Raw genomic sequence first — 12,468 nt, 5'->3', positions numbered from 1 at the left:
AAGAAGTAGATACCAACCTGCAATCTGCGACCTGCATTAGTACAAAGGATTCATACATAGTTACCGCATAATTTACAATCAACAGTAAAAGTTGCAGAGTGTTACACTCTTTACAATAAAATCGTGTTCAAGTAATTTGAACACGACGCCCGCGTAACAGTGAGCAAAGATAACATAATTTGATCACCTATATTTTTTGTTGTAAAGGTATTCAACCTGGAGCGCGAGCTAGGCCGTGAACGTCTACGTGTACGGGCATTAGAAGAGGCTCTAGAAACGCCACAGAACGTCCACCGCTGGAGAAAACTCCAGGGCACTGATCCTGAGAGCGTCCGCCTCACGCAGAAGCTACGCGCCACACAGAAGTTAGTCCTTACGTCTACAAGTAGCAGTAGTACCTTAACAATTTGACCGCCAAAGGCGTTAACTGATGCACGCGGCCCAATATCAGCCTTCGTGCATCTCTAAGGGTTCACGATGACACAACGCACACTATAGGCGTGGGGTTCAAAGAGTGAATCGGGGTGAGTGCGAACCTTGGCGAGTGTGATCGATGGAGGAGGCTCTAGAGACGCTACAGAATGTATGCCGCTGAAGAAAGATACAGAGGGCATGGCACAGACCCCCACAGCGTCATCCTCACGCACAAACGCTACGCGCCACACAGAAGTTAATCTCTACTACCTTAATACCTTTAGTTTGTTCACCTGGAACGCGAGCTAGGCCGCAATCGCCTTCAAGTGCGTGCATTGGAGGATGATTGGAGGGAAAGAGCCTTTATACTCGTATTTACTGAACGTTCACCGCTGGATGTTTTATAGCTGTTACTGTTAAGGGTATGGAATAGCCTAGGAATACACTTTAGAGTTTATACCAATTATATTAGACTAACAATAAGACGGAAGTTTTGACTTCCTATGCGATACCTACAATTTTAGGGAACGCAATCACGGTTTCAGAAGTTGCGTTGCAACCGGCCCTTACTGATCGTACATTGTACCCTAATCATAGTGCCACTGACGATTAAAATGGTGAATAATTAGTCGGTTTCCGACGCCTGCGAACGTCCGGGCCTTGACCCGTCACGGTTCGGAACTGTCTCCGGTTCGTAGACTTTGTAGCCAACAGCCATCTTTAAGGTCGAGTTTTTGCCATGATGGCGTCTGAGACGCGTTTTGAGGCCTCGTGTTTAATTAGATACGCGATTAGCTGATTTATTTTGTAATGAATTAGCGAAGTCGTATACGGCCTTTTATATGGAAAAATGTGCGAATCTATATAGGCTCGTTGATTTAAAAGCATCATCCATAACATGCCCTGTAGTTAGAGCTATAACCTGTCGTGCAGACAGAAGTAAATAGGTGCAATTGACCCTCTCGGTACCTTTCCGCGGGTCAAAATTAGGGCTCCTGGACCGGATAATACCCGCGGGCCGTAATTTGGTGACCTTTGGACTAGGTTAAGGGCCTACTAAAGCCGTGAATACCGGTTCGTAAGCCACGCCCGCTAGCTTCCTCACTCCCCGCTAGCACGCACACATGGAAGCGCTCCGCGGAGTCCGCGGCGCACGTGAAGGTGAAAGCTCCATCTAGCGTTAAAAAAGTTAACTACGATTATACGCGGTCGGTCAGAAACTTAATTCTTAGAAAATAAAAAAGATGGCGTTATTACTTCCTACTAGAAAATAAAAAAATATATTGTTGTAAATTGTAATAAATCTGAGACTACAATATAGCCAATTTTTATTGTTGATTTTTGGAAGATGTTAATAGTACAGTTAATTGTAAGTATAACACTACCTATCTTTTTAAATTCGATGTGATAACTTACAATGTAATCTTACATTATTAGTTATCATATTTTATTTAGTAATATATTGTTGAGGCAGGAAATACAGGGTGCCGTTTTCCGACGACCAATTTTACGGATGATAGTGAATCACAGTTGTCAGTGGTAACTACCTACATATAAAAAAGAAAAAAGTAAGTAATATGGTAACAACGAAAACTACCAAAAAAAGTGAAGTAAGTATTTTTATTACGCTGAAATATGTAATAGTCTATCTTTTATACGTTATATAAGTAGTAGTATTTAACTATTTATATATTTTTAATATTATTTGACTTCACGTTTAATTTTTTCCTTATTATTTGTTATTATTTTTTCCTGCACCAACATACACAAATGTCTCTGTTTGACCCAATGGTTGACTGGTAGAGAATGCCTTTTGGCATTAAGTTCGCCATTTGTACATTTTTCTTTATGTGTGCAATAAAGTTTAAATAAATAAATAAATAAATAATATTCAACTAATAACTTTTAAACAATTACTCAAACAATCAGGGTGATTCTTAAATTGTGTCCAGAAAAATATTTTTTCATAAAAGATTTTTATTTTTCACATATTGTTACGTATAAAAAGCATTTTTTGATGCATATGGTCAAGCTTAATACCCTCAGGAAAGGTAAATAAAATGAGTACATAATCACGGTTGTCACAAAGTGTCCCTCAGTCGTGACGTTTCGGCATTTTGGCGGCCAACTCCACTATTTTGAATTATACAATATTTTTAATATAGCCTAAGTTACTCCCATGACTACGACACATCGAATGACAGCTCATACGTTGAAATTCGTCATACTAGCGCTGTAGAGCGTGACAAAGAATCGGATACACATCATACATCCACATACACGCGGAAACCAATTTTCTGCTTTGAGCAGTTGGGCAATAATAACAAATGAACGTAGCTAATAAAATCCATTTCTAAAGAGTGAATATGCCTCTAAATTAATCAAACGAATTGAGAATGTCACGACCACGTGTCTATATGACACGAACGTGGATTCAATAGTCCGTGGCGGGGACAGAATTTTGAGGCCACTGTCGTGACAATTTGAAACATGTTCGGTATTACCTAAAAATTACCTTTGACTTTGCAAATATTAAATAATTAGCTCAATCTCGAATGTATTAGGTATATCTTATGTTACAAACAATAACGTGAAATGAGTACTGACTTTTAAAACTCAAACACGGCGGTGACGCGTTAAGGTTGACCTTTTTTTTAATTAACACAAATAAAAAAAATTCGGTAACACTTCTCCCTTCAGCCATTTGCAAATCTGACAACAACACAGTATTGCTGTTCTAAAAAAAAGCGTTAAAACGGCTGCCAGACGTAAAGGTAACTTTCTACCGAGTACTGCATGTTTATATTACCACGCGCGCCGGTGACACGAAAACTGATCACAAGATGTATGTTATTAAAATTGTTATAAAGTCGTTATATATCCATACAATTTTTAAACCGTATTGTGGAATAGGTGTAAATGTTAACATTTGATATAAAATTCTCCCAAAAACACTTTCAAAGAAAAATAAAATATCATAAAATCCGAGGAAGTCACACTACACGTTCCGTGACATTTAGAACTTCTTAATATGTTTCTAATAAATGCTCTTAGGATATTAGGTTGACATAAAACTAGAGGTAAATTACTAAGTATATTGATATTTAGTTTACTTATTTTCTTAAAAATATATGCTATTCTTACAGGTAACACAATTGTTATTTTGACTGTTTTTAATTTAAGTTAATTTGTATTGTATTTTCGATTGTTTGTGATGTAATTATGGGTCTTTCACCTGAAATAAACGATTTCATAATATCGTTCCCCTGGCTTTGGTTCACTGTGATTTTCATTCCCGTGTGTTTTGATATAAAATGTATTCTTCATGGGCATGTACAATGTTAAATCATATGTCAAGTAAATGATTATTTACTTTCATGGATTAAGTAAAAATTATCGTAATCATAACAGTTGATCAAAGACATACTTATTTCTTTTCCCCTGGTTCTCATTCCATGCCTTTGGACTGGGGTTTCAACTAAAATCAACGTGTGGTACTTCGTTCTATAGATCTTAAAAATAACATTAAGTTGCTAAGGGTGTTCTATGATTCAGTGTATTATTTTGGAACGAATTGTTCCGAAATTCATTGTCATTATGTCATTCCTTGTCATTCCCTTATCGGTTTTTTTCATTCCCTCGTCGCTTTTACATTCTTTTTATCGATTTTATTATTCCCCTGATAGGTAATAAATTGACCAAAATGTATGCCTATTCGATTGATGGGCTTATATTGAAATTATATTTAATAATCTGATTTCAAAGAACGACCCTTCAATGCCCGCCATAAGCTAATTGGTTGGCTAATGGTTTCAAGAGCATGGACAAATAAAGTATAGACTAACATTATCAACACAGAATCGCGTTCCTCTAAAATGAAAAGTTTGATCGGGATATCCATAATTGCACAACGCGCTCTATTAGGAACTACTTTAATTATCAGACAGACAAGAGGTTGAAGCACCGAACCAAGTGTAATGAACTGATACTGCTGTTAAATGGCTATAGCAGTTGCCTAAACTTACAGGAACGCAATTTTGTAAAGACATTGTTAGTAAGCGATTTTGCTAAGTATAAAACTTTAATCGTCTTTGTCAAGACTAAGATATATTATTAAGGTATAAAAGTAGAGCGGTATAATTTTAAAATCTGAAAAAAAAAAGAAATTAAAAACAGTTTAAGTTCTAAGATGTACATTATCAAAAACCATCCTGTATATGTTAACATTATAGTATTTTTCAAACTCGATGGGTAGGGCGACAGGTGTTATCTCTATATAATTTTTAACCTGAAAAAGGCCAAATCTCGCAAAATCGTATTGAAACGACAGCTGTCAGCGTACCCATATAAAAAAAAATAGATAGCACCACACACGAGCTGAAGAGTTACATGCGCGTTGCCGACCCTAAACTCCCCCCCCCCCTCGTTGAGCTCTGGCAACCTTACTCACCGGCAGGAACACAATACTTCCCCAGTTGGGCTCTGCTCTAGATCTGGAATGACATCCACTAACTGTGCCCTACCACACAAAGCGAGATGAAATTCACAATGCCCATACCTCTCTTATCACAATGCCCATCTCTCTCTTTGAACGGCAATTTTAAGAAAGGGACGATTCGGTACGTTTTCTTATTGCTCCTTGTCAAGTAAAATCAAACTGAAAAGCATACTTACTTTACTCTTTGCTGAAAAGTCATATTAGTCATTGACGTTTTGACAGTATCCTGTTAAATAAATTATGTGAATTGTTCTTAAGGCATGCGGATTACAAATCAGAGGTCGCTGGTTCAAACCCCGGCCCGTGCAAACGAGTTTTTTTTTCTAATAAACGTGTTGAATTTTTTAGTTTTTTTTTTATATAATAAGTATATTTGTTTTACATAAAGATTACCTAGGCTATACAAAAATTGGTATGAATAAAATAAAATTATTCGTGTCATTAAAATATGCTTTTAATACACATATTTAAAAGAATAACTTGATTTCTGTATAAGACAGACAAGATTTACTTTTACAATAAAATAGAAAATAAGCAATATAGATATTATATAGGAACAAAAAAATAAAACAAAAAGTTACGATTAGATTCGATGGGTCTATAGATGACTCGCATTTTTTCTTTGGTGTCTACACGACCACACAGCTACCGATACATTACAGAAGCTGTCGAAATTTCCTTACCCGTTGTAATTGTTCAAAGAGTATTAGACTTTGACGTAGCTAAGCAAACACGCACACATGCGTAACGTATAAACCTGTAAAGATAGCTCCATTCGTAGTAGACCTCGGATTCCGTTACTAGTTAATAGAGCTACGACTCAACGTTTATTGGATATGTCGATTTTACGTAATTTGGAGCGCTGCGCGATTTGACATAGGTCTTACCTCTTTGAGGCACCACGGCCATCTAACATTACTGGCATAAAGGACGCATTTATGACTTTGACGCATGACAGAAAGAGAAGCCGAACTGCGTAAAATGGGCGTTTTCTGTTGAATTCATAAAATCAAAATCGAGAATAAATCCGTTTGTATAAGATAATAAGTTAATATTTAGTTGAATGATGTTTAAGACGAGATGAAAACCTTTACTTTAAAGTGGATTATGCTGGATGAAGATGTGTTTTCTAGTTGCACTGAGGTAAACACTAAAAATGTAGATGTAACTTTGGATTTATATTCTATCGAGAAAATTTTAAGCCTTTTTGTTTCGACTAGTATCATACCTCTTATCATATAGTCAAGATACATATATCCGAAAATCACGTCTGTTTGTTTCCGGGGCTAGCCACTGCCACGCTTCAAAGATCCCGTTATTTTTCGATGCAGGGCCTTAAACTACGCTTTTCAATGTTATACCTACTACTTAATTACGGGCGAACTGCAAATCCCCATTTTGATATTTAACAAATTGAACACATATCAGTGAAAGAATAAGGATCAAAGTCAAATGGCGTTCTAAAAGTTTTAATTATGTGTCGAAAGATGGCAGTAAATTTACGTCGCTACAAAGTTTTCTTTGACAATACACCTCTATTTCAAATTCTCTTTGCTTTCATGCAAGTATCATAAATATAAACAGCTAAGTTGTTGTAACACAATGGAATCAGTTAACACACTAATCACCTACAGGTGCGTACAACTTTTTTTGCAATTCTCCCTTACGCCCTGTTACGAATCTTAAGATTAGGACCTACCCATACCCAAGTAGGTAAAATTGGTTGGCTCCAATACTAAATTCAGAAGCCCGTGATCAAATCCAATGCAAACAAAGTTTGTAATCCAATTGTCCGACAAAGAGTTTTGTCGCTAATTGTATTGTAGCTAATCACGATAAGTCATTAACGATCATCGCGTTCGTGCCTCGACATCGTGCTGGACCCGTGCGATCTAGGACTGAAAAAATATTTCACATTTCAAACGCCAAAACGGACTTAGTCTCACTAAAGTGATTAGCAAAATTCGTCTTTAGTCTACTGATTTTAGAATCTAAAGGTAGGTTAACACTTTTGTTTGAATCTAATCAAATTGAGAATGTCCATGAACTGATGCTTAGATTGATTGCACCGGCCTAGATCTGAGATCTATTGTACTAGATTGTTTCCACTGGTCATCCCTGCTTATTGTTTTATAATTATAGCATATACCAACAATGTACAATAAATATCATGGTAATTAATGAACGAGAACAATGATTTTAGCCTCGAACCTAGGTTAAGGGCAAAATAATTTCCTAGTGTCGTACACTTAGATAGGTAATTAAGAATAAATCAAAATGAGTGAATCAATTTAATAATGGTAGCACTTAGATATACCTACTGATTATTTCAGCATTTCCCTGATATAGGTACATAAAATCCGATAAAGAAACGTGGGCGAATTTTACTTTATTTTAGTTATTTTACGAATCTTGTACACTCCTTTTTAGAAGGGCCCCATACCATGGTTAATCGAGATAGCCTCCTGGCAGGGGCGGATTAAGAAGGTGCGGGGCCCTTAGCACAATAGCTCGCGGGGCCCCCTGGTTTGAAAAAAAAAAAGATTAAGTGCGAGTCGGACTCGCGCCCCGAGGATTCAGTACCATCACAAGATTTTTACGAAATTTTTTAGACTCGTTCTTGATTAGTTTTTAACATATTATGCAGTGTAGGTATTTTTTAGGGTTTCGTAGTCACCTAGAAACTCTTATATAAGTAGTTTCGCCATGTCCGTCTGTCCGAGGGTTTGCTCCGTTATCTTTAGTGCTAGATAGCTGTAATTTGGCATGGATACATAAATCATGCATTGCGAGAGAACGGGTAAAATAAAAATTATTAAAAAAATTAGGGTACCTCCCATACAAAATCTTTTTACTTTGAATTTTTTTTGCTTTGATGATAGTGTGGCGTATGGTTGGATAAGGTCTTTCAAAACGAATGACGGTCTCCAAAAACCTTTTTTTTTTATGAAGTTATTATTTTCGGAAATAATCGCTCCGAAAAAAAGAAATGTGAACCATGGGCCCAAAAAAAATGAAAAAAATCGTGAAAAAAAAAAGCTTAATAAATACTTTCAATGAAAACTATAGCGAAAATGATCGGTTTAGTCACTTTTAGGTTGTTGCAAAAAATCTTCTCTTACTAAAAAGCCGTACAAAGCGCTGCAAAGGTTTTTTTTTATTAACACAAAAACATATATATATATATATATTCTCAAAATAATGCCAGCGAACAAAGCCTCCTAGGGCTTAACTGCCGCCGCTGTAATCGCTCTTACACTCTAATATTATAAGTAGGTTTATTGTTTACATTTTAAAGCCATGGAGTATTTCATATCACGAAGTCGGCAATCTAGGGTTACTCCTTTATGCTTGTAATGTAATGTAAATGATACTTACCTACTAATAGCCCCCGTTTGGCCTTTTTTGACTGAATGGTACCAATAATAAATATAAAATAAAAAGAAAAATTAACGGAGCCCCTACACAAGATATGTTTTTTTTTGTGTCTGTAGTTCGTGTCATCCACGAAGACGCGCCCCACTTCTCCTCCCAATCGCCTATAGTACCTACAAGTGTGCAACCTTTACTAGTATAGTAGTTCTGTCTATACACATTAATTAGTAGACATAACTACTACATTGCCAAAAAGTTGCAGACTTGTACTATAAGCGATTAGGAAGAAGAGCGGGGCGCGTCTTCCTTAGTTATTTACTTTAAAGAATTCCGATTTATTTTTTTATTTTTATTTTGACATTTTAAAAAAACCTAATCTTATTGAAGTTGTGTTATTTTATCACAGTTCCTTTCTTCTATATTGGTTTCCTCCTTACCTTCGGTTTTCATCATCAAATCAGGTCGATTTTGCCAAATTTGGACAAATGGTCAAAAAATTAGTTCGCAGATGGTATGCAGATTTTGAAAACAACTTACGAGTATTGCAAGTTAAATAAAAGCATGTAGGGATACTGTTTAACAATATCCATATTATTAAGTTTAATAAAAACTTGTAAAAATAGGTGTAAAGTGAGTCGGACCTAAGAAGTAGGAACTAATGGCTAAGTGAGCCAAAAAACAAGGCCGAAAGCTGAGCCCCACGAGCTGAATATCCGGACCAGCCGATTTCGTAGCATTCCCGTGCGAAGCTGAAGGCCAAGCTGCAGGAAAGCAGAGCCTAGAATGAAACCAATGCTATAGTGTGATCGAGGCCGTAGGCCGAGCTCCGTAGGTATAAGGGCTGAGTCCCGGAGCGTTCTATCGCGGCGCGCCACCATGCAAAGACTGAATTGTAGGAGAACAGAGTTTGGAATTGAACCAATGTGATCTAGGCTCGCCTGCTGCTCGGCCTTAGTTCTTGCTCGAAAATGCGACTTGCTAGGATGCTTTGGGTATCGGGCCCTATATAGGGCGTTACATCCGGCCTATGCGAATGCAAAGCCCTGCATAGGGGCCCCGCTGTTTTCTTTTTATAACATTTTGACAATTAGAACATATGTATCACGGTTTTGCAGCAACTCGGCAAATTTTGGGCGCCCTACGGGCTCAAAGCTGATCATCAGTAGGCATTAGCTGTAAGGTGCAATTTGTTATTTGAAATAATAATTAATAAATAAATATCCTTCCTTGCTTTTCACTAATATGTTTTTAAACACAGTATCTTCTTGTGTTCGTTTCCGAGCTCTGCTGTTTCCGAGCTCTGCTGTTTCCTGCGGCTTAGCCATGCATAAAAGTTTTGAGACACTCTGCACCTTCGGTTTAAAGTTTAAACTGCTCTTGGTCTTTGCGTAAACCAAATTTTTTTTAAAATTTGGTATCGTCATGAAGAAAAATAGACAGGATAATAACAAATAATAATAATTGATCAATATTGTTACTGACTTACGAAAACAATACATTGTAAATAAAACGTGGTAGTACAGGATCCGCGGAGTGCGAGTTCTACTTGAACTTGGCCGGTTCCGCGTGCCGAAATCGTATGGTCAGGGTCGGAGCGCGGGGCCCCCCTAGGCGCGGGGCCCTTAGCATATGCTTTTTCTGCTGTTCGGTTAATCCGCCACTGCCTCCTGGCAGGAACTCACCGTCGAAAAGTCCCCTAATTTTCATATGAAAATTTCCATTATTTTCGGTGAAATTTCCAAAAACTTTTCCAACATTTTGGAAACTTACCGCAACTTGCACATTAATAGCCAGAGCGCACGTGGAAGGAAATAGCCTCTGAAATCGCACAATGCTTGACTGTTTAGGTTCTAGGGTGTAAAGCTAGGGATACACTAGGGGATAAATGTATTGCGACACATGTCGGCGGCGACATGTCAAGCGAAGTCGAGCGATTTCGCTTTACATACCTAGCTTTACGATGGACGCCATGCCGACGGCGAGCGGTGCAGTGGTAGTAAGCGGTCACTTCTCAAACCACTTGTGCCGCTTCTAAATCTAGGCTGTAACTTTACTATTTTTCTAGGAAAGTCCTGGCGCAGAGCGAAATGCTGGTACTAAAGGACAGGGAGCTGAAGGAGACTAAGAATCTGTACACGGCGGTTAAAGACATGCTTGCGCTGCAACCCAGCCCTGAGATACAGGTGAGCCCTGACATGCAAATATTACATACATTTACAATATAATCGTTCAATTTGATACAGCTGAAGCACGAATTTTTCTTAGGCTTTTGGTACATCTCTCCTAAAATTAATAACTTAAATTCACAGGCTCCGAGGCTTTTTTGATTCGTTAATGAGATGTCGTGACCTCGTGACTAAGCAACCAATATGTCCCTTTTTAAGCCGGAAAGTGGAAGACCCGCGCGTAATCGCTTTTTTATACAAACGTAGTCCTCAAGACTAAGACACGCTCAATCCCTTGCTGTCTTCGAATCTCATCTTAATAGTACATTACGATACAAGTGCGAAAAATAGGAAATTCGAAACGAGTGGCGATAAATTAAAACACGACCGAAGGGAGTGTTTTAAATCGACACGAGTTGCGAATTACCTATTCGCACATGTATCGTACAACGTTTTACAGTACATATGGCCCTTTAAATGTTCGACACAGTAACATAATATGCTACTTCTCGCACTAGTGCTATAAAGTAGCCCCATATGTACTGTAAAGACTATTATCTGTCCCTTCCTCAGTGTTTCTGTCCGCGTTACTGGTTATCACTTTTGGCAAGAATTATATAGTATTGTATATATGTAGGTATATAATTATGTAAGTAGTGTGTATGTATATATATGTATTGTCTTACTGTTGTAGACTTAAATTTTAAAGGTATTGTCTCTACTGCTATTTAGTTTTAATTTAGTTTTTTTTTGCAACTCCTAATTAGTTAAATTAAGTTTCATTTCTCCACTACTTAAAGGTTGTCTGGAAGAGATCGCTCTGTAGCGATAAGGCCGCCTGTTGTATACCTCGATCTTCATGTATTATATATGTTTCCATGTACATTTTTTTCAGAGGTTGTGCAATAAGGAGCATTTGTATTGTATTGTGTTGTAGTCCTCATTTTCCTCTCTAGACGTTTTAGCATAATTGAAAATATTTTGACACAATTGGTTGTATATCAACCATAAAAAATCAAAGTTGGATGTTTGACTTTTTTCAAATACCTATATAATTATTATAACTTATAAGAGTTAGGAGCCTTTAAAAATATTATGAAACCTGTTTTTCGCACCTAATTTTTACAATAAACAAATAACCGAAAAAAGTCAAACGTACGAGCATAGTTATGGTTAATATACATCAAGTTATGTACAAATAAATCTTTATCTTAAACAGACATTACGGGTCCAGCTCCAGTAACCTTAGCTTCCAGACGAGAGAATGTTTGCTTTTCTGTATTACCTAATTTAAACGGTTATTTTCAGCAAACCTTGAACGCGACGCAACGCGCCTTGGCGCAGCGGACTTCGAAAATGAAGTGTTTGATAGCGGGTAAGTTGGTATAAAGTTGTTTTAGACAGAAAACATTTCGATGTAGGAATGAAGTGGAGAAAATCGAATGACTAGAGGTGAGCACTGCTACTTTGCACAGGTACTGTGTAAGTTATTGTTGGGTAATTAACAATAACTTACTAGTTATTTGCTTCAACCGTCTAAAGATTTTAGATCTTTCAGTACAAGTAGGTACCTATAAGTATTTCACGACGGTTCCAAATAAATGTGTAAGTATGATATTTATTGCCAAGAGTAGGTACTTCTTAGTCCATTAGGTAGTTTGTCTGTAGGTAGGTATATAAAAACCGGGTGACATGTTGTTAGGTACAAACTAGATAAATTGGCATTCTCAGAAAAAAGTGTACCATTTACTTTTTTCGATGTATCAATTTTGGGGTTATTTCTACTGAGAATCACTAGAACTAGCGATTTAAAAAGGAAAAAAGTATCTGAAAGACATTGTCAGATTTGTGACGTATTTTCACATACATTTTGTATGGACCGTCACAAAACTGACACCCAAAGTTTGTATGAAAAACTGGGGACACTTTTTTTTGTTTCAATCAATAGCCCTCGTGATTCAGAGTCAAAATAACCAAACACATGTTATTTAAAAAAAAATGGTACAGTCGAGTTCA

General features: G+C 37.1%; 1 protein-coding gene across 1 annotated transcript in view; it reads left to right on the top strand.

Annotated features, from left to right (window-relative positions):
• Nucleotides 1-12,468, top strand: part of LOC133529507 (cilia- and flagella-associated protein 58-like) — a 39,369-nt gene that overhangs the window by 22,120 nt on the left and 4,781 nt on the right. Inside the window, exons 17-19 of the mRNA XM_061867229.1 lie at nt 208-365; nt 10,353-10,470; nt 11,761-11,827. Coding sequence (XP_061723213.1) covers nt 208-365; nt 10,353-10,470; nt 11,761-11,827 — 343 coding nt within the window. The remainder of the gene's footprint in view (nt 1-207; nt 366-10,352; nt 10,471-11,760; nt 11,828-12,468) is intronic.

The sequence above is a fragment of the Cydia pomonella genome, chromosome 21 (assembly GCF_033807575.1).
Source record: "Cydia pomonella isolate Wapato2018A chromosome 21, ilCydPomo1, whole genome shotgun sequence".
Classification (NCBI taxonomy): Eukaryota; Metazoa; Arthropoda; class Insecta; order Lepidoptera; family Tortricidae; genus Cydia; species Cydia pomonella.
Note: the sequence above shows the minus strand (reverse complement) of the source record. Positions and strands in the feature narration are given on the sequence as shown.